At 47.8% G+C, this 22,446-nt stretch overlaps 1 protein-coding gene across 1 annotated transcript in view; it reads left to right on the forward strand.

The window, feature by feature from the left end:
* LOC120747644 (zinc finger protein OZF-like) overlaps positions 1–6,067 on the forward strand; it is a 44,545-nt gene extending 38,478 nt beyond the window's left edge. Inside the window, exon 4 of the mRNA XM_058424316.1 lies at positions 5,104–6,067. Within this exon, the coding sequence (XP_058280299.1) occupies positions 5,104–5,834 (731 nt within the window). The 3' untranslated portion in view covers positions 5,835–6,067. The remainder of the gene's footprint in view (positions 1–5,103) is intronic.
* Positions 6,068–22,446: the final 16,379 nt, after the last annotated feature.

A 22,446-nucleotide genomic window follows, 5' to 3' on the forward strand; every position in this document is an offset into this window, starting at 1 on the left:
GTTCAGGGGCTCCCTTGGCATTTGGGGAACCCTGGGATTTGGGGTGACCCCCCGGCCCCCCAGGATATCCCTGAACATGCTGACGCTTCCTGAGCACAGTGAGAAGGTTCAGACCCGGCATGGGGTCCCAGCTCTGTCACCGGCATCGCCCAGGTACCCCCAAAACCTCCCGGGAACCCCCAAACTCCCCCGAGACACCCCAACCTCCCCAGGATCCCAAAAAACATCCCTGGAACCCTCCAAAAACTCCCCAAGATTACAAAACCCCACACAGAGCCCCCCCCAACCCCCTCAGGACATCACAATTCCCACAGGACCTCCCAATACCCCCCAGACCCCCCTGAGAAGGTTTATACCTGGCACGGGGTCCCCATCTCTGTCACCAGCAGGTTCCCCAAAACAGCCTTGGGTTCCCCTGGGATCGCCTAATCCCCTCTTCGGGACCCCTGAAAACCCCCCTCGGGAACCCCCAAAAATCCACCGTGACCTCAAAACCACCCAGAACTTACAATGGCCCCACAAGAACCCCTCGCTAAAGTTTGTACCCAGCACGGGGTCCCCATCTCCATCATCGGCATCACCCAGGACCCCCAAACCCTCCCAGGACCCCCCAAACCCTCCCGGGACCCCCAAACCCTCCCGGGACCCCCAAACCGTCCTGGGACCCCCAAACCGTCCTGGGACCCCCAAAACCCTCCCCGGGGCTCCTCTGCCGGAATCAACGGGAGTGGTGTTGCCCTTTTAAGGGGACTTCCAGTGGAAACCCACAAGAGCAGCGGCTCTTAAAGCGGCGATGGTAGAGAGATTCCCAAAAATCCACCCTGGGGGGCAAAACATCCTCCACAGGGGCTTGGAATGGGGGCCCCCCTAAAAATGTCACTAAAGCTGTCATTATTAACTCTTAAAAGGGGCTTGTGGGGCTGCGGACTCACAAACACCCTAAAATGGGGAGGAAAAACACCCCTGTAGTGGTGGGATCCCACCTGGATCCCCCCTGGATGGCTGCAGCCATGGCGCTGCTCCCACGCACTCCCAGTATGATCCCAGTATGATCCCAGTACAGCCCAGTCGCTCCCACTGCTGGCATCCCCCCTCACCCCTCTCTCATTCCAACCTGTCCCGGCTCCATCCCCGCTGCTCCCGCGGGCTGCCAGGGGTTCAGGGAACGGGGGAGGAGGAGGAGGGAGGGAGGAAGAGGCGCAGCGGCAGCAGGAAGCAGCAGGAAGAAGAGGAGAGGAGGGAGCGGGCGGCTCCAGCGCTCCCTGAAGCCGCAGAACCCCGGGACCATCGTCCCCCATCCCGCAGGTGCCCGGGGAGGGGGAGCACGCCCCAAATATCCCGGGGCTCCCTGGGTTTGGGGTTTTTGGGGGGATGTTTGGAGCTTGCAGGGCTCCAAAGCCGTGCCGCAGATGCCCCTCGGGGGGACATCGGGGGCTCCCCGGGAGGTGTTTTTGGGGGTCCCGGTGGCGGTGGCGGCAGAGCCCCGTTGGGGGCGGGGGGATGCGGGTCCCCCCGCGGTGGGGGTTGGGCTTCCCGGGCCGGGCGCTCCGAGCTCTGCCGGGGCCACGTGGGGAGCGCGGGAGCGGCGGGACAGGCGGGGGGACACCGGGTTTGGGGAGCCCCGGGAGAGCTGCGGCTTCCCTGAGCGGGACCGCGAGGAGAGGAGAGCCCCAGAGCCCCAAAGCGGGGACCCCGAGAGGGGGGGACCCCTGGGATTGGCGGGACCCCGGCGGGGGTGCTGGGGCTGGAGGGGCGGGATGGCCGGGAAAGGGGTTCGGGGGTCCCGGTGCTGGAAGTGGCTGCTCCCAGTGTGAGCCCAGTCACTGCCAGTCATTCCCCATTATGATGCAATTTACCCCAGCACAGTCCCAGTTTCTCCCAGTTGCACCCACTTTTATTCAGTGTGTTCCCAGGTCTCCCAGTTGCCCCTAGTATAGCCCCAGTCACTCCCAGTATGATGCCAGTCTGTCCCAGCAGAGCCTCAATCACTCACAATTGTCCCCAGTTGTCCCCAGCGTGGTCCCAGTTCCACCCAGCTCATTCCCAGTGGCTCCCAGTGTGGTCCCAGTCACCACCTGCTTAGCCTCAGGCACTCCCAGTATATCCCAGTTGCCCTGAGCATTCTCATACTCATTGCCAGGCCCTCCCAGTTACTCCAGCGTGGTTCAGTTGTCCCCAGTTTTATCCCAGTCACTGCCAGTACATCCCAGTTGTCACCAGCATGCATCCTGTCATTCTCAGTTGCTCCCAGTTTCTCCCAGTGCGTGTGCAGTTGGCTCCCACAATGGGCTCCCAGTAACCCCCAGTCATGGTCCAATCACACCCACTATAATCCCAGTATGATTGTAGCCACTCCCAGTATGATCCCAGTCACTAACAGTCTAATGCCAGTCAGTCCCAGTATGATGCCAGTGGCCCCCAGTGTAAACCCAGTTGCTCCCCTTCAATACCAGTATGACCCCAGTAGCCTCCAGTATGATCCCCATGACTCCCTATCTCTCCCAGTATATCCCAGTCACTCCCAGCATGCTCCTAACCTCTCCCAGTTCCTCCCAGTTGCTTTCAGCATGATTCCAATTGCTCACAGCCACTCCCAGTTAAGCCCAGTATGTGTCAGTCACCCTCAGTGTGATCCCAGTCTAACTCAGCATGGTCCCAGTTGCTCCCACTGTGATCCCAGTATGATCCCGTTTGCTGCCAGAATAGTTCCAGTTGTCCCCAGTTCCTCCCAGTATGATCCCAGGTGTGCCTAGAATAGTCCCAGTCCCTCTCAGCATGGTCCCACTCAATCCCAGTTGTCCCCATCATGGTTCCAGCTGTTCCCAGTGTGGTTCCAGTCCCCCCAGTATGGTTACAGACACTCCCAGTAAATCCCAGTTACCCCAGTAATGTTCTGGTTACCTCAGAACAATCCCTGTCTTTCCCAGTTACTCCCAGTTGCCTCCAGCATGATCCTAGTTTCTGGCAGTTTCTCCAAAGTGTGGTCCTACTCGCTCCCAGTGTGATCCCAGTTGCTCAAGTTGTGGTCTCAGTTATCTCAGCATGGTTCCGGTACCTTCCAGTTGATCCCAGTAGCTCCCAATGTGTCCACGTTTTCCTCCCAACATGGGCCCAGTAGCTCCCAGTAACCCCCAGTCAGCATCCATTTATGCCTGCTGTAATCCCAGTGGCTCCCAGGATGTGATCCCAGTAGGACCCAATCACCTCCAGTTTCATTCCAGTCACCCCCAGTATGACCCAAACACTTCCAGATACTCCCAGTATTATTCCAGTCATTCCCAGAGTGACTCCCTGTCATTCCCAGTATGGTCTTGGTTGCTCCCAGTCACCTCCAGCATGGTTCCAGTCACAGCCAGCACCTTTCCAGTCACTCCCAGTCTGGTTCCCACTAGGTCCCCAGCATGGGCACAGCTGCTCCCATTATTCATCCAGTGTGGTTCCAGTTGTTCCCATTTACCCCCACTGTGGTTTCAATCTCTCCCAATGCATCCCAGTTGCTCCCAGCATGTTCCCAGTCACTCCCAGTTGCACTGAGTTGCTTCCAGTCTGATGCCAGTTGCTCACAGCCACTCCCAGTCACCCTCAGTGCAGTCCCAGTTGCTCCAAGTATGATCGTGTATGATCCCAGTGTCCCTGAGCAGGACCCAGCTTCTCCCACAGTAATCCCAGTAGGATCCCAGTTGCCCCCAGCATGGTTCCAGTTGCTCCCTGTTCATCCCAAGTGTGGTTCCAGTTGCACCCAGTTGCCCCTAGTATAGTCCCAGTCACTCCATAGATGATCCCAGTCCCTCCCAGTCCTGCCCAGTTGCCCTCAGTGTAGACCCAGTCACTCCCACTCACTCCCAGTTGCCCCCAGTGTGGTGTCCCAGTTCTCCCCAGCATGGTCCCGGCTGTTCCCAGTGTGGTTCCAGTCCCCCCGTTATGGGCACAGACACTCCCCAGAATATCCCAGTTGCCCTCAGCATGCTCACAGCCATTCCCAGTCAGTTCCAGTTGCCCCACTAAGGCTCCAGTTAGCTCAGTACAGCCCAGTCACTGCCAGTGATGCCACTCCTGGGATCCCCCAGCCCTGTCTGCGTTCCCCCCAGCCCAAATCTGCCGAGAGGAGCCCCAAGGGCTGGAAGTCCCCAGCCAGGGTCCCCAGCAAGGCTGGAGGAGCAGAGCCCTGTGTCCCCCAGGAGCCCAAAGTGGGGAGCCCAGAGAGGGGGGAGCGCCGCGATTGGCGGGACCCTCACCAGCCTGGAGAGGGGCAGGGGGGGACTCCTTGGAGCCCCTGCACCCCGAAGCACAGAATGAGGGGAGAAGGGACCCAAGGGACCCCCAAACCCCCAGCATCCCTGAGTGGGGAGGTGGAAAAGGGGGAAACTTTGTATTCCTGGGACTCCCAGCAGCCTGGGGAGGGCCGGGACCAAAGAGATGCAGGACCCCCAGTACGAGTGTGACCCCCAGCAGCTGGGACAGGGGGGAGCCCCTGAAGACCAGAGGGGGAAGAACAGAGACAGAGAATTCCTGGGAGGCATTTTCAGGTCTGAATCATTTTGTTGGGAGGTTTTCATGGGCCCCAGATGCCCAGTGACTTCTAGAAATGGGCTTGGGCAGGGGACCTTGAAACTCAACGTGCTCATGCCTTGTTTCTCCCCAAATCAGGATTTCCCATTCCCAAACCTTAGTGAGATGGAGGAGGAGGCTGTAAGAAAGAGGAAGGTGCCCAGGAACAGCCAGGCAGGTGAGGAGGAAGTCAGTGCCCCTTTCCCCCTCTCTCCTGCTCCATCTCCCAGCCCAGCATGGCCCCCGGCTGCAGGACAACCCCGCTGCTGACGCCATCCTGCCAGGGATGCATTGGGGGATCTCCTTCCCCTTCCCTGTGGCATGGAGGCAAATCCCATCCTGTCCTTGTCCTTCCTCCCCCAGACAAGGAGCTGAGGATGGAGACCAGGGAGGACAAATCCCTGCAGCAGAACCTTGTGGAAGAGGCCATTTTGAGCAGCTCTGTAGCACAGGAAGCCTACAGGGAGAAAAAACGACTGAGATCCAACAGGAGGAAGGACTCCAAACACATCCCAGGGTGCACTGAGGAGGAAGATCCGACCCTCTGCCAGGAAGGTGGACAGAGCTTCAGCCAGCGCAACACCACTGTCCAGCACCAGATGATCCACACTGGGGAGAGGCCCTACGAGTGTCCCAGGTGTGGGAAGTGGTTTCAGACCAGCTCCACTCTGCGCCGGCACCAGCGGATTCACAGAGAGGAGAGGCCCTTCCGCTGCCCTGACTGCAGGAAGGGCTTCAAGCACAACTCCCACCTCATCACCCACCGGCGCATCCACACTGGGGAGAGGCCCTACGAGTGTGGGGAATGTGGGATGAGCTTCAGCCAGAGCTCCAACCTGATCCGCCACCACAGGATCCACACCAAGGAACGGCCCTATGAATGTGAGCAGTGTGGGAAGAGCTTCAGCCACAGATCCCACTTGATCCGCCACCAGAACATCCATGCTGAGGAAAGGCCATACAAGTGTGGGGAATGTGGGAAGGGCTTCAACCGGAGGTCCCAGCTGATCATCCACCAAATGATCCACACAGGGGAGAGGCCCTACGAGTGTCCCGAGTGTGGGAAGAGATTTCAGACCAGCTCCAATCTCCTCCAGCACCAGCAGATTCACACAGAGGAGAGGCCCTTCCGCTGCCCCGAGTGCAGGAAGGGCTTCAAGCACAACTCCCACCTCATCAGGCACCGGCGCATCCACACTGGGGAGAGGCCCTATGAGTGTCCCCAGTGTGGGAAGAGCTTCTCACACAGCTCTCATTTGACCAAACACCAACAGAGGCACTGGTAAGGGAAGCCCTGGAAGTGCCCCGACTGTGGGAAGAGCTTCCTGCAGTGCTCCAACTCCATCCCCCATCAGGGGACCCACATTGGGAAGACACTGGGCTGGTGATCCTTTAGTTTGGTTGTCCCTAATATTCTTTTGATTCATCTTCCTCCTTTTAAAACCAGCAAAATTGGGCTGAAAATCAACAAATACATCAAAAGCATCTCAATGCTCACTTTTTACTTGTGTTTCTAAAGAATCTGGGATTCTGAGTGTTACTTGGGAGGATTTGGGGGTATTTGGTGTGGTTGTCTCCACTTCTTATCGCTCAATGAGGCAAGATGGTTTGATCTGTCACCTCAAAAACACTCATTGCCACTGAAAACTACTTATTCCTACCCCAAAATTACTCAATCCCTCAGCCCCTCAGTGTGGAATGGGGTTGGAAAGGGGTTGGGCAAAGTGAGATGCAGATCAGGAGGGGTGAGGTGAGCACTGGGTGGGGCAGGATGGGTGGGATGGGGATTGGGAGGGGTGGGATTAGGGAAAATAGGGCTTGGGAAGGGGGTCTTGATGTCCAGAATGTGTGAGATGTGTTTGGGTGGGGATTGAGAAGGTGTGATGAAACCTGCAATGAGACAGCCAAAGGTTTGGGATAATGAAGGGAGGGGGAACCCGTTCTTGTGTGAGTTTTTGGGTATTCCACATTCTTGAAGGGATTTTGGTGCATCCCAGATTTCTGAGGTGGTTTTTGGATAGTCACCGCCCCAGCCCCACCCTCTGTAGCCTCTGGTCCAGCCCCAAAGTGGCTGCCAAGCCCCTGGCACCCTGAAAATCCCACCTGAGAGAGGGGTCAGAGCAGGTGAGGATGTGACACGGCTGTGACACTGACACGTCCCACGGCCCCAAAGCTCAGGGCAGCTGAGGTGGCGCTGGATCCAAGTTGCTGACTTGTGGATCTCTCTCTCTCTGTTTTCCCCTGACTTCCTCTTCTCAAAATCTGGATAACTTGAAGTTGTAGGGTTTAGAGTTTTCTGAGTCAGTGCTTTGTGAAGTGCCTTACCATAATTCCAGGTTTAATAGAAGTTATAAGTGAAGTTAAATACTATTCCTCTGTAAATGGTTGAGTCATAGTTTATAAGTTCAGATAAATACTGTCAAGTGCTGTTCTTTTGCTAAATTGTCAAGTTGAAGGTGTAAGTTAAGGTTAGGGTACAAGTCAAGTCCTGTTAAGTTGGAGCTCTGTGACGCTTTTAGGCCGTGTTCCTTTTATCCCTGCCCTCACTGTCCTCTTGTCACACACACACAGGGACAGTCCTCGGTTCGTTTCTGGTTTGATTGCCTGGATTTTGTTTGGTTGTGTTGTTTTCCTTCCTTGCTGTGCCTGAAGTGTCCAGTCATGGACAGAGTGACTCTTGCAAGGAACTTTGTCATGCCTCACCACCTGTGCTCCTAACTGGTGATTTTTGTCAAATATGCTAATCTGCTAAATTTATAGAACTGTATTCACCCTTTGTGGGGCTGGGCATTTTGTGGACATTTTCTATATCTGCCCCTTGGAGGCCTCCAATAAAGATCAGCCTTTCTGTTACCTCCTCTATAATATTATCTCCAAGGGTGTTACTTTATTTCTGGGTTCCTGAAGGCATCAACACAGCCGGGCCTCATGGCACCAGGAGAGCTCTGTGACACAAGGACATCTTGGGGAACCAAGCGTCAACTGCAAACACAGCGGGGCCTCAGGGAAGCCAGGTGCCACTTGGAGAGTGCCAGGGCACGTGGAGCTCAGTGTCCACTGTGACACAGCACAGCCCCATGGAACCCAGCAGAGCATTGTGACAACAGGGAATCTCATGGATGCAAGGCTCTCCTTGGGCAAAGTGGGGCCTCCTGGGACACAATGCCTTTTCCACGTGCCTCCCTCGCCTGGCTGTGGTGTCCTTGTTTGTCAGCATTGGTTTATTTGCCCACCTGAAGCACCCCTCAATCTCCTCCCCATCCCTGGATCTGGCCCTGTCAGTTCTGTACTCACTGGTGCCTCCAGCCCTGAACCCCCTCATCTCCAGCCTGAGGAATAAGGAACTCGTGGAGTCCATGAGGGAACTGCAGGCTGGATTTCAGAAGCAAAAACCTGCCTCTTTTCTTCTGCAGAACCTTCTGAATATAACTTATTTCAATCTCTTGTGTCCTTTCTTTCCATTTTTGCATTTTTTTAATACATTCCTACTGTTATGTTTTCCACAAACGAATATCACTACTCACAGCGTTTCTACAGGAGTATCTGCCATTATTCAGTATCTCAATGACTTTCAGAAGGTTTCTTCTCTACGCATCTGAATAAAATGATGATCTTTTGCAAATGTGAAGGAAAGAGGCTTGCAGCAGAGCCAGCACAGACAGGGACAATGGCCCTGGCTCTTTCCACATCTGCTCTTCCCAGCTCCACACTCCCCTTCCCAGCCCTTCTGTGGGTGCAAGGCCGGAGTGCTCGGGCAGTTTGGTCACTGTCCTGCTGCATGTCCGTGCTGTGACCATCCTCCTCAGCAAGGGCCTCAAAAAGCAAAGGCCACATGTGTAAGGACAGAAATAACAACTGAGATCAATTCTCTACTTCCCATCAGCAGACAATGTCCAGCCACCTCCTGGCAGGAAAGGATTGAGTACATGTACTTTGTGCTTGGCGTGAGAAATGTCTCAATAATAAAAGACATCCACAGCCCTCACCTTCACCCCTATCGCCCTTCTTTCCCCTCAGTTTATTGCTGACCATGACATCACAAGGAATGGAAGCTCCCTTGGGTCAGCCCAGCCCAGCTGTCCCCTCCCTGTGCCCTCAGGAACACTTTCCCACCCCCAGCCCATTGGATTGGGGGGTGTCAGACATGCCCTGGGCAGAGGTCAGGGCAGTGCAGAGCCATGCCAGGGCAGAGCCAGGGGGGCAGCGAGATGGGAGTGTGCAGCAGCTGTGGGACAGGGCAGGACAAGATGTGCTGGACATGGCCAAGGGCCCTGGCAAGGCTGGCAGTGCCCAGGAGAAGCCAAGTCCTGGTGTCCCAGGGCACAGCAGCCTCTGTGCCACCAAGGGCTGTGAGGAGACACCTTGTCCTGAGGCCCTGGGGCCTCCTGGCACAGCCCCAGCAAGGCTGGGCACTGTCAGCCCCTTGTGCTGCCCTCAGCATCCCCCTCACATCCCAGTGGCCTCAAGGATCTGCTGGAAGGAGTCCCTGGGGAGCCTTGGTCAGCAATGGCCCTGGGGGGCTCCTGAATGCTCCCAGGGACTGCAGGTTTTTCAAAGGACTTTGGGTTTTGCTTTTGCCTTGGGGTCTCTGAGAGGTCTGTGCAGTCATGTCCTCCAATTATCTGCTTTAATTAGTCCCTAGAGATTCTTAGCCTGTAACAACACTCAGTGGGGCTCATTAATACTTCAAGGTACTCAGGGGTAATTTAAGTACTTCTTTGAGGCACCAAGTCTCTGAGAGGTTTGTGCAGTCATGGCCTCCAAATATCTGCTCTAACGAGCTCCTTGAGAGCTTTGCACTGACACTCAGTGGGGCTCCTTAATGCTTTGAGACACTCAAGTTGTTTAAGGTACTTTGGATTTTCCTTCCCACACTGAGTCTCTGAGAGGTTTTTGTGCAATTCTGGCCTCCAGTTCGTTCATCCAAGGAGTCCATGAGGAGCCCGTTTTTGGGATGGACATATTAATTCTTCCAGACACTTTGGGTTTTTCTTCTCGCTTTGACTCCTGGAAAAATTTGTGCAATCTCCTCTGAGGTTCCAGGGCTCAACACCAAATGCACCACGGGGCTCATTAGCATCAAGCAAGTCCTGACAAACCATGGCTGTGCCTTGATTCCCTCTGGTCTGGTGCCATTCATTAGGAAGGTTTTTTTCCTAGAATTATGGAGAAATATTTCAAAGTGCTTCTAATGAATATGTATTCCTATTTAAAAGGGTGCATTTTTCTCTTTAGAGCAGAGGTGATTGCAGCATTCAGTGACTGATATTTACCCGGAGTCACTCCCAAGGAGGTCTGGTCTGCTCAGAGAAGCTGTGCCTTGAGGTCTGACCCAGCGTGGACAACCTTGCTCCACATCCCCAACCCCATCCTGTATCTCTGCTGTAACCTGGGACCTGCTTTGCTGGAAAAACTGGCTGCACACAATCAAAGAGGAGATTTCTTCCTTTTTTTGCAATCTAAATCTCTCAAGTTTCAGGCAATCTCCTCCAGTGTGTGCCAAGCCCAAGGTACCACGAAGGAGATTCCCCTTCCCCAAGGCAGAACCATGCAAGTGCAAAAAGTGCATATTATATGGCTCTACGCAAGATATTTACTATATGTGTTATGCTGTATTGATTGTTAATGTTGTATTAATATTTTGATAGTATGGTAAATGTAGTTTTGTAGTTAAAATGTAGTTTTTATGTACCAACCACAGAAAAACGTAAGTCTTTCAGAGAAAAAAGAATTTACTACTTCCTTATCAGAAGAGACCAACTCCTCCTGCCTCGCTCGGCCTTGTGGATGCCATAGAGATTAAAGGAAAAAAAAAAGTGATACTAACCAGAGACAATTCTTTGTTTGAATGGAATTTATGCATCATGTATGAAATGTGTGAATATTCAACAGGCTATTGCTTTTAAGAGATAATCCTTTGTTAACAGGGATCCTTCTCCGGAGCTTTTTTGCTCAGTGAGGCACCCAGACGTCTGTAACTTAGTTTTTATTGTCTCGTATTGTCCTAACTCTGATTGTTCAATTTTTTTACTCTATTTTTATAACCATCTTATTTACTATTAAACTTTTAAAACTTTAAAAACAAGTGATTGGCGTTTTTCACAATTATGGTAGCAGAGGATGGTTTAAAACACCTCACTGCCGGTGCCTCAGTGGAATCAGGGTGAGGACGGCGCGCCCTGCCCAGTTGGCAGCCTCGCTCTGTGTTCCCCTGCTGTGACCGACAGATGCAGGTTACGATCAATGGACAAAAGGAGGGCAATAAAACAAAGAAAAGGGAAAAGATTCCCTAAAACCGTGGTAGTTAGCCCCTAAGATTAAAGTGTACATGAAGACCAAGACCCAAGGACAAAGGACAGGTAAGTACTGGTTTGGAGGGGCGGTTAAAGGGGGGATGAATGTGTGTGAATGAGAGGCAGCTGGTTATCCCAGACCTGCTAAGCGAGTGCGGAGTCTCCTATGCTGCGTTTCTGTTCTTTCATGAGAAAAACGGCCAGTAAAGAGACGAAGCGGGTGATAAAAAGAGTGAGAGAACCCCCCAGGGAAACTGGGACTGAGTTTTAGAGAAGGGGTGGGACCCCTAGGAAATGAAAAAGTCTGCTGGATTGAGGGGTAATTGCCCCAAGATCATCCAGGACTGAAACCTGCTGGGTTGAGGGATTCATGTCCAAGGGCACCCAGGGTTCTGCCGGATTGAGGTTATGCCCAAGAGCATCTGGAGTTGGACAACACAGCTAGATTGAGGGGGAAAAAAAAAAAAAAATGGCCAAGAACATCTAGGGTTGGACAACACAGCTAGATTGAGGGGATATCCAAGAGCACTGGGACTGGCCAGTAACACATAAAATTGTAATAGGTGATTTGAGAGTAAAAGGTACCTTATTGGTGTTTTGTTGTGTGAGAGTGAGTCATACACAAAATCTGCCTTAGTTTCCCTGGGCGGGTGGGGGCTGTGGCAAAATGTGTGTGACCTGCAATTCAGCCCTTTTCCTCCGGGCGTGTGGAGGGGGGTGCAGTAGTGAAGTGTAAGTGACACGCAAATCATCCTCACAGGTAGACCAGCACCAGAGGCGACCAGATTCTGGGCCCTCCTCAGAGGCCCAGCTATACTGGAACCCAGAGACCAAACCCAAGGCAAGGGGGGGCCACACAGAGCCGCAATTCTCTGGCAACAGGGATCGGCTTCATGTCCTAAGGGTGTGAAAGAGTGTGTAAAAGTGAAGGAGAAATGAAGTAAGAGTAGATGGAAGAAAGCACATGTAATGTTGATTGTTATATCTCCTTGGAGGGAGGTGTATGGTATTGAATAGTTGTGTGGGATAGCAGGGATTTTTTTGTGTGTGTGCATAGATAGGAGTAAGTGGTCTTTAGGTTGTAAGAGAAAGTCAAAAACAGAGGTGGGGGACAAATAGATAAAATCTTGAAAAATGGGACAGAAAAACAGTAAGTTGGAGAAAAGGAAGAAAAAAGGGTGTAAAAAATTACCAACGGACATGCCTCAAGATAGCAGTCTCGGCATTATGTTAGCTAACTGGGATAAAAACCCTTGTACAAGAAGAATGGAAAAGATAAAGATGATACAATTTTGCATGATAGAATGGGCAGAGAAGGAAATAAGATCTGACCACGTTTATTGGCCCAGATACGGCTCTTTTGAGAACTTGATTTGTCAGGCACTAAATGTACTTGTAAATTCAAAAGAACAGTTTAATCCCGAAGAAAGAGAATATGTCACATGTTGGAAAAGAGATTTTAAGAAAGTAAAAATCTTTCACGTATCAGAAACCCCCGAGATGAAACGAGAAAAGAAAAAGGAGAAAGAAAAAGGAGGGGAACAAGAAGAAAAATAGGAAAAAGAGTGGGATCCTTTGCAGGCTTTGCCCCCTCCGTTCCCGCTCACGCTCCCGCCGTTCGTGGCCGAGCCCCCTGTCCCGGGTCCCGCTTCAGCCCCGCCTGCCCCGGTTCCCATTCCAAGTGTGGGCTCGCAGCCCGCTTCAGCCCCGCCTGCCCCGGTTCCCGTCCCGAGTGTGGGCTTGCGGCCCGCAGCAGCTGCGCCGGTCCCCGCATACACCCCATCCCCGGCCCTGCCGGTGAATTCGTCTGCCCCAGCCGCCTGGTCTGTGCCGGGGGTCCCTCCTGACGCGTGGTCTAAGACCACCGCCCCGACCGTGCCGGGGGTCCCGTCAGTCTCAGCCGTCCTATCTCCGATCGCTTCCCCCACTGCCCGATCCCCGGCTGCCCTGCCCGTGCCGGCTGCGCTGGGCGCTGCCGCCGCTGCTGCTTTGTCTCTGCCGGGAGCCGCTGACTCAGCCGCCACCAGCCCCGTGCAGGCTGCCCACGCTCCCCTCTGGTATCCCCCAGAACTGCCCCCTCCTCTGCCGGTCCCGGCAGCAAACCCCGCTAATGCTCCGCCCTTGGAGGACCAAGCCTCGGCGCTTTGCCCTCCCCTCACCGCCCTTCCTGCCCTGGGCTCCGTTCCCTCGGTAACCACAGCTACTGCTCAGAGAAACGACTTCTCCCTAGAAATGCCTTATCGAATCACTAGAAGTTCACTTAAAAGACAGCCCTCTCTGGATTCTTTCTCAAAACACGGGAAAAAGACGACAGAGGATAAAAACCAAAAATGGGATAAAGAAATTAGTCTGTTCCCACTAAGAGAACTCCCAATGGGAGGGGGTGGAACAGGGTTTGTAAATGCCCCTTTGACTTCTTCTGAGGTCAGAAATTTTAAAAAGGAAATCAAAGGAATTTTAGAAGATCCTATCGGCACAGCTGAACAACTAGACCGGTTTTTAGGTCCGAATATTTATACTTGGGAAGAGATGCAGTCTATAATGAAAATAATATTTTCTCAGGAAGAAAGGCAATTAATCAGAGCAGCTGAAATAAAAGTTTGGGAAAAAGAGAACCCACAGGGGCCCCCCGGAGAAGACAAAATGCCAACTGCACCTCCTGAGTGGGGTCAAAATAATGAGGAGGGGAGGAAACACATGAATGAATATCATAATTTAATAATCAAGGGAATAAAAGAGGCAGCACCCCGAGGGCAAAACGCTAAAAAAGCTTTTGAGGCACAGCAAGAAAAAGAAGAATCTCCAACTGAATGGTTGGACAGACTTAGGAGAAATATGAAACAATATTCCGGAATAGACCCTGAAACTGATGTGGGAAAAGCTTTGTTAAGGATTAACTTTGTTACTAATGCCTAGCCAGATATTAGAAAAAAATTAGAAAAAATTGAGGATTGGCATAATAATTCATTAGATTACTTATTAAAGGAGGCTCAGAAAGTTTATGTCCGAAGAGATGAAGAGAAAGCTAAACTGAAAGCAAAACTTATGGCAGTCACCATGCGAGAAAACAATTTCCAAAAAAATCAAAAACATACAGGCACTGCTTCTAAACATAAAATTAGTAGAGACAGGGGAAAGGAAAAGAATAGAATCCCAATACAAACCAAGTCTCAGCAGCATTCCAGGAATGTCTGTTTTTACTGTGGGGGCGAAGGAAATTATAGGAAAAATTGTCCTAAGCAGGTAATAGATCTGAAAATCTTCAAAGAGATGAGCACAGAGGAGGAATAGGGAGGTCAAAGGCTCTATTTTTTAGGGGAGAAATACCATCTAGAGCCTGTGATAACTCTAAAAGTGGGTCCCCAAGGAGAAGAATTAGAATTTGTGGTAGATACAGGGGCAGAAAGAACCTGCCTGCTACATGTACCAAAAAGTTATAGTGTGAGTAAAGATACTGCAAAAGTAACAGGGGCAAAAGGAGAAACTTTTACAGTTCCAGTCATTAAAGATGTAGTAATTGAAGGAGAAACTAAAATTTGGATGGGAGATGTCTTATTGGTCCCAAAGGCAGGTAGCAACTTACTAGGAAGAGATTTACAAGTGAAATTAGGAATAGGGGTTATACCAGAAGATGGGAAAATGACAGCTAAAGTCTTAAAATTAGGCCAAGAGGATGAAGAAAAAATTAACAAGGAAGTTTAGGCTGGGGAAGGAAATAGGGGAGGATTAAATATTGACCCTATAAGTGTTACTATAGAGAGAGAAGATTGTCCCATACGTGTATGTCAATACCCCATATCTTTAGAGGGACGGGAAGGTTTGAAGCCAGTAATAGAAGGACTAATAAAGGACGGGACACTAGAACCTTGCATGTCTCCCCATAATACCCCTATTCTCCCAGTAAAGAAGCCTGATGGGAGTTATAGACTAGTACAAGATTTAAGAGAGGTTAACAAAAGAACTCGGTCTCTTATCCAGTGGTACCCAATCCCTATACACTTCTAAGTAAAGTTCCACCCCAGCATCAGTGGTTTAGTGTAGTGGATCTTAAAGATGCTTTTTGGGCCTGTCCACCAGCCAAGGAGAGCCGAGATACCTTTGTCTTTGAATGGGAGGATCCAAAAACTGGAAGAAAGCAGCAATTAAGATGGACGAAATTACCGCAGGGGTTCACGGAGTCTCCAAACTTATTTGGGCAAGCTTTAGAAAAAATACTGCAAGCCTTCTCCACTCCTCCTAGAATACAAATTATCCAATATGTAGATGATCTTCCACTATCTGGGGAAGATGAAGTTGAAGTTAGAGAAGCTACAATAAAACTTTTAAATTTTCTTAGAGGAAAAGGATTAAGGGTATCAAAAGGGAAACTGCAATTTGTAGAACCAGAGGTAAAATATCTTGGACACTTGATAAGTAAGGGTAGTCGAAGGCTCAGTCTAGAGAGAATTGCAGGAATTTTATCCCTTCCAACTCCCTCTTCAAAGAGGGAAATCAGAAAACTACTCGGATTATTGGGATATTGTAGATTATGGATTGAGGGGTACACACAGGCAGTAAAATTTTTGTATGAAAAGTTGACAGAGGGAGATAATAAAAAATGGACCAAGGAAGATGATGATAAATTAGAAAAATTGAAGTTAAAACTAGCCTCAATACCAGCTTTAAGCTTACCTTCACTAGAAAAACCCTTTCATCTGTATGTGAATGTAGAAAAGGGAGTAGCTCATGGAGTTCTAGTCCAGGAGTGGGAAGGAGTAAAGAGACCAGTAGCTTATTTATCAAAGATGTTGGACCCAGTGAGCCACGGCTGGCCAGTATGTATTCAAGCTATAGCTGCTACTGCAATCCTGGTAGAAGAAAAGTTGTAAACTTACTTTTAGAAGTAAACTAATTGTGTGCACACCTCATGTGGTTCGAAATGTGTTAAATCAGAAAGCTGAGAAATGGTTGACCGACTCTAGAATGTTAAAATATGAAGCAATCTTGATAGATGGTGATGATCTGACATTAAAAGTAAGCAGGAGTTTAAATCCAGCTCAATTCCTATATGGAAAGCCAGCAGATAACCTAATACATAATTGTTTAGAAATTATCCAATACCAAACAAAAGTTCAGGGGGATCTTGAAGAACAAGCCCTTTCAGAAGGGGAAATAATCTATGTGGATGGTTCCTCCAGATGTCTACAAGGAAAAAAATGTTAGCTTATGCAGTAGTTGATGGAAAAAACATGCAAACTATTGAAAAAGGAAAATTACCTTCAAACTGGTCAGCTCAAACTTGTGAATTATATGCTCTAAAAAAGGCACTGGAATATTTAGCACACAAAAAAGGAACTATATACACTGATTCGAGGTATGCTTATGGAGTAATACATACTTCTAGAAAAATTTGAAAAGAAAGAGGATTACTTGACTCAAGAGGAAAAGGATTAGTACATGAATGACTCATTTTAGAGATTTTAGAGGCATTAAAACTACCTGAAGAAATAGCTATAGTACACATTAAGGGACACCAAAAAAGAGTGACCCCAGAAATAAGAGGAAATAATTTAGCAGATCAGGAAGCTAAGGATGCAGCAGAAAATGGAGCCGAAAGAGTTATGTTAATATTAACTCCAAATGAAGAAAAATTGGAAATCCCAAAGTTTAGTGAAGCAGAGAAAAAAAAAAAATTAAACAAGATAGGAGGATAACAAGCTGAATCGGAAAAATGAAAACTTTCTGGTGAAAGACAATTACTTAATAAAATACTAGCTAAAAAAATATTAGAAGATATGCATCAGAAAACCCAGTGGGGTACTCAGGCCTTGTGTGATCATTTTTTAAGGAACTATGGATGCATTGGGATTTTTGGAATAGCAAAGCAAGTAACTGAAAAATGTATAACTTGCCAAGGGATAAACAAAAAGGTAATGAGAAAAACAACATTAGGAGGTCGTGAGTTAGCTCTTTGACCATTTCAAAGTATCCAAGTAGATTTTACTGAACTTCCTCAAGTACAAAGATGGAGGTATTTATTAGTAATAACAGACCATTTAACCCATTGAGTAGAAGCAGTTCCCACTACTAAGGCCACAGCCAACATAGTAAGTAAGACCCTTTTAGAACAGATTATTCCCAGATATAGAATGGTTAATACAATAGACTCAGACAGAGGAACGCATTTTACGTCAAAAGTGTTACAACAGATAATTCAATCTTTAGGGATAAAATGGGAGCTGCATACCCCATGGCATCCACAGAGTTCTGGTCGTGTAGAAAGGATGAACCAGACTTTAAAGAGAACTTTGACCAAATTAATAGTTGAAACCCAAATGTCATGGGTACAATGCCTCCCTTTGGCTTTATTGAGGATCCGAACACAACCCAGGTCAGACCTGGGAGTGTCATCCTATGAAATGATGTTTGTGTTACCCTTTTTAACCACCCAACATGAAAATGCTACTATGAGGTAGGGGAAATGAGTGTTAAAAGATATGTTAACACCATTGCAAAAACTCTTGAAACTTACGGTTGAAAGGAAGAATCCCTCAAACCACACCTTTAGACTTTAAAATCAATAATGTTCATCCAGGGGAATGGGTGCTAGTAAAAACCTGGAAAGAACAATCTTTAACTCCTCAATGGGAAGGTCCTTTTCAGGTATTGCTGACGACCAAGGCTGCAATCCAGACCAAGGAATGAGGGTGGATCCACGCCAGCAAAATCAAAGGACCTGTGGATGAACCTAAGGAGTGGACGATTACATCTGAATTGAGTGATACAAAACTGACTCTTAAATGGGGACTGGGTGGTAATGAACTGGGAATACCCAAATGGTCCAAGAAACATACCCAGGATCACACCTAATTGGGAGATAAAGTCAAGCTTATATCAGTAGTTTCAAGTTCCGTCTGGACAAGTTTTGAGACGCCTCAGATACCCTCCTTGGGGAGGAATACTTCCACTCCAAACAGGAGGATCAGGACTGTTTCGGACAGAGAACTCTTGTATTCACACCTTAGCCTGTGATTTATGCAAGGAGGAAGAGGAGTTGCAACTTCCATCAGTGCCAGACCAAATACCCTGTTTGATCCACCCGAATACCAGACATGCTAGCTGGGTTAAATGTAAATGTTTAAATTGTGGGAAGAATTGGTATTGTAGTTCACACAAGCGACGTTCTCGTTGCAGGAAGTGTCAAGGACCAAATCGATCTCCTATCCAAATAGAATTCCTAGAAACTGAAATAATAACTTTGTTTTGTGGATGGGAATTATTAGTGCCTGTTGAATGGGAGATACCTGAAGAACAGTGGGAAACGACAGTTAAGGAGTGTCAAAAACGATTTGTCTGGAAATCAGCTAAGAGGAAGTGACAAGGAAACAGAGGGCAAGACCAGATTGGCCTCTGTATTCGCCACCAAGAAGATCAAATACACCTGCTGTGGGTTGCAACCCCATAGGCATGGGAGGTGGGAATATAAGCCATACTGGACCTCTGTTACTCCTTTTTCTGTCGCTCAATTTTTGTCTTCTCCCTTTTGGGATATCGACAAGGCCATGTTACAGATGTTACCAAAAGCTGTACATGGAAAGACACCGAGGTTCTTTTTTCATTTCTCACACTCATGTCAACAGCCACTGTTACAACCCATCCAAATTAGGCAATTGCATACATAAAGAGAAAAAGTACTGGATTGCAGAGAACTTAGGAACAAGTGGTAGCAGGATGGGAAGTCAGTGCCCAAAAGAGGAGAGATGGATTTGTTTTACCTACATTACTGGGCAAAAAGCACCGGATTTAGTAAAAGAGCAGTTGATAAGCAAAAAAGCTAAGTCAGTAAAACCACCTAAGCCTGTGCCAATTTCCATCAACGATTTGTATACCAAACTTGAACAGCAATTAGAAAAAGAAATAGATATCTCAAGGATGGGTAAAAATCAATTTGTAGAATTGGGGGAAAGAATAAGTAAGGAACTCAACATAACCAATTGTTGGATCTGTGGAGGGGCTTTGATGTCAGAAGAATGGCCATGGAAAGGCAGCAGCTTATGCCCAATTGAGCTTCTAAAATGGAAGCAAGCAAGTACAAGTGGAGAAAACAGACCAGAAGGGTGGATTTTAAGCTCAACAGTGATAGGGGAAGAATGTCTCTGGTGCACTGAGAAAAGCTTCCTCTGTGAAGTAGGAAAAACACCCTGTAAAAGATATAAGGTTAGTAATGGAACTTCTGTATGGCGGGTCCCAGAAGCACCAACTGTGTATTGGACCCAAGAAAAAGCAAAAAAAGTGAATTGTAAGTATGACAACAAAACAAACCTTTTTCAATGTAATGATACAAGTAAAAATCCTTACTATGGCATCCCAGAAGTTTCCAAATTTTGGGAGAATATAGATCAACAAAAATTTAACTATTGGAAAGCTCCAGATGGCTTATTTTGGATATGTGGAAAAAGAGCATACCCAAAACTCCCCTCCCAGTGGAAAGGGAGCTGTACGCTAGGAATTATACAGCCAGGATTTTTTCTTTTACTAGGACCTGATGGAGATCAATTAGGGACCCCAGTTTATGAGGATCTAAAGAGAAACAAAAGAGAATTGATTGGAGGATTCCAAAAACGGGGAGATGAGGAATGGCCCCCTGAACGCATACTAGAAACATATGGGCCAGCCACCTGGGCACAAGATGGGAGCTGGGGATATCGAACCCCAATTTATATGCTAAATCGTATTATAAGACTTCAGGCCGATGTAGAGATAATAACGAACAAAACTGGTCAGGCAATGGAATTAATATCAAGGCAACAAACCCAAACAAGAGCGGCTGTGTATCAGAATAGGTTAGCTTTAGACTATCTATTAGCTGAAGAAAGGGGTGTTTGTGGAAAGTTCAGTACATCAGATTGTTGTTTAAAAATAGATGACAATGGAGATGCCGTCCTGGACATAGTCAATGATATCAGAAAAATTGCCCACGTACCAGTTCAAAAGTGGGAATCAATGCTAAATACTAGCTAGTGGGATAATGTGTTGCGAGCAGAATGGTGGAAGAAGTTAGGCTTCTTCCTTTTATGCGCTACAGCTGGTTTAATATTTCTTCCTTGTTTGATTCCCTGTTTCATTCGGCTCATCACCAGTGTGGTACAAGGCATGCAATTAGTGAACATAGACCAAAAGTTGCCTACAACAACACCACCACAAAGGATTATGGTGTTAAAGAAACAAAATAATGTAGAAGACCCCTTCAAAGAAGTGAGATTGATTTGTTAAAAAAATGAGTGAATATTGAAGGCTAGAAAACAATGAATATTGCTCAAGCCACATTAATTATAAAAAGAAAAAGGGAAGATTGTGAAAAGTGCATTGTATATGGCTCTACGTAAGATATTTACTATATGTATTATGTTGTATTGATTGTTAATGTTGTATTAATATTTTGATAGTATGGTAAATGTAGTTTTGTAGTTAAAATGTAGTTTTTATGTACCAACCACAGAAAAACGTAAGTCTTTCAGAGAAAAAAGAATTTACTACTTCCTTATCAGAAGAGCCCAACTCCTCCTGCCTCGCTCGGCCTTGTGGATGCCATAGAGATTAAAGGAAAAAAAAAAAAAGTGATACTAACCAGAGACAATTCTTTGTTTAAATGGAATTTATGTATCATGTATGAAATGTATGAATATTCAACAGGCTATTGCTTTTAGGAGATAATCCTTTGTTAACAGGGATCCTTCTCCGGAGCTTTTTTGCTCAGTGAGGCACCCAGACGTCTGTAACTTTGTTTTTTATTGTCTCGTATTGTCCTAACTCTGATTGTTCAATTTTTTTCTCTAATTCTATTTTTATAACCATCTTATTTACTATTAAGCTTTCAAAAATTTAAAACAAGTTATTGGCGTTTTTCACACTAGTGAATCCTGTAAAGCTGCTAATTGTATTCCCGTGTTCCACAGCACAGTTTTCTGTAACTGTCCCTGCATTGACTCCCTCATGAGTCAGAGCCCATTGACAGAGTTCTGGGCAATCCTTAGGGTGGTTCCTCCAAGAGAAACCCATACCTCCCAACATTAGTTGAGAACATACCCAGCAATTAGTCACATTGAATATTTTGGCTACTTTGATCTTTAAATTTTCAAAACAATTTGGTGACTAATCACTTGGTGAAACTCGAGGTGTTTCTGGCAAACAAAGATTCTGGCTGGCTAACAAGATGCAACTTAACAGATATAAGCAGTACTTCAGTGACAAGGGTACTCATTCTTTTTCCTCAATCTCATTCAAGTTAGGAATAATAGTTCTGTTGTCCATGGAGCTGGTGCCTTTTCAATTCCATAATATTGCCCCCAAGGTCCTTTGCTGTTCAGCTTTCCCGTGGTGTCTGTGAGTAACAAGGCTTGGTGAGGTCCTTTCCCCTTTGGCTGGAGAGGTTCCAGGTCCCAGTCCCTGGCAGGCACCCAGGCTCCTGGCTGGAATTCATGTGGAAGTCAATCAGTGTCACATCAGCCTTCACACTGAGCCCCGTGGATCAGAACATTTTCCAAAAGGGCCACTGAGGCAAACAAGGAGATTTGGTCTGGCAGGATCTGTAAAACAATAACCTGCAACTTCTGCTTGTTCTCAAACAGAACACTTGGCTGCAGGGACATATTCCCACCATTCCTGCCCAGGTTTCAGGACTCAAATAGTGCTGTCTTTCCCCAGAGCTGTTCCCTCAGCTGGCTCAGAAGGGCCATTTGGCCTCTGCGCCCCACTCTGGCTCCATTATTAGGACTGCTGGATCCAAACCCTCTATCTCTACAAACAGTGCTGATTGGATCTGGATCTCTTTCTTTCGCAATTATTTTTAAAACTGCAATATCAATATTTGTTCTACCCTGTCACGGGGTTGAGCAATCAAATCTCGTTAGCTACGGTTTAGCAGAATTACTTTAACTACTCCTTGATAATTTGCATCAATTCCTCCTCCCATGATATGAACACATTTCAAGGCCAAGCTCCAGTAAGCAGTGGTCAAACCAAAGTGTCCTGGAGGAATCAGAATTCCTGTTCCTGTATTGTTAACTCTCATTTGCTTCTTATTCATCCTAATTAATTCCAGTGCATGAAGGTCCAGTCCTGCAGCCTCTGGGGTGGCCCTGTCAGGGGCCATTGCACCCAGAACAATTTCCCAGGAAGTCCAAGTCTCACTGTCCATGGTTGTATTTGCAAACTGGGTGCAGCTGTGCACACCCAGAGAGTTTCCATTTCCCCAGTGGTTCCATTGTTAAGGGTATGGAGCACATTTGGGAGATGGGTTCTCCATCGGGACAGGTTCCCATCTCCTCATTTTTTCAACTGTTATTTTAACAACCCCTTCATCCGTTCAATCAATCCTGCAGCTTGTGGATAGTCAGGTACATGAAAAACCCAGCAGCCTTAATCACTGTATTTTTCATTGGAACAGACAAAGCATTCTGCATCACAGTATCAGCAAACCCCATAAAAATAACCAATTTCATCCCTTCCTCCTTTATTCCTATTCTACAATTTGTAAAGTTTACCACTGACATTTAGGTCCTGGCCAGTTCTTTTCTGTCCAGTATTTAGTGCTATAGTGAGCAGCCAAAGCGAACAAAATAGTATT

This window comes from Hirundo rustica, unplaced genomic scaffold (assembly GCF_015227805.2).
Source record: "Hirundo rustica isolate bHirRus1 unplaced genomic scaffold, bHirRus1.pri.v3 scaffold_125_arrow_ctg1, whole genome shotgun sequence".
Classification (NCBI taxonomy): Eukaryota; Metazoa; Chordata; class Aves; order Passeriformes; family Hirundinidae; genus Hirundo; species Hirundo rustica.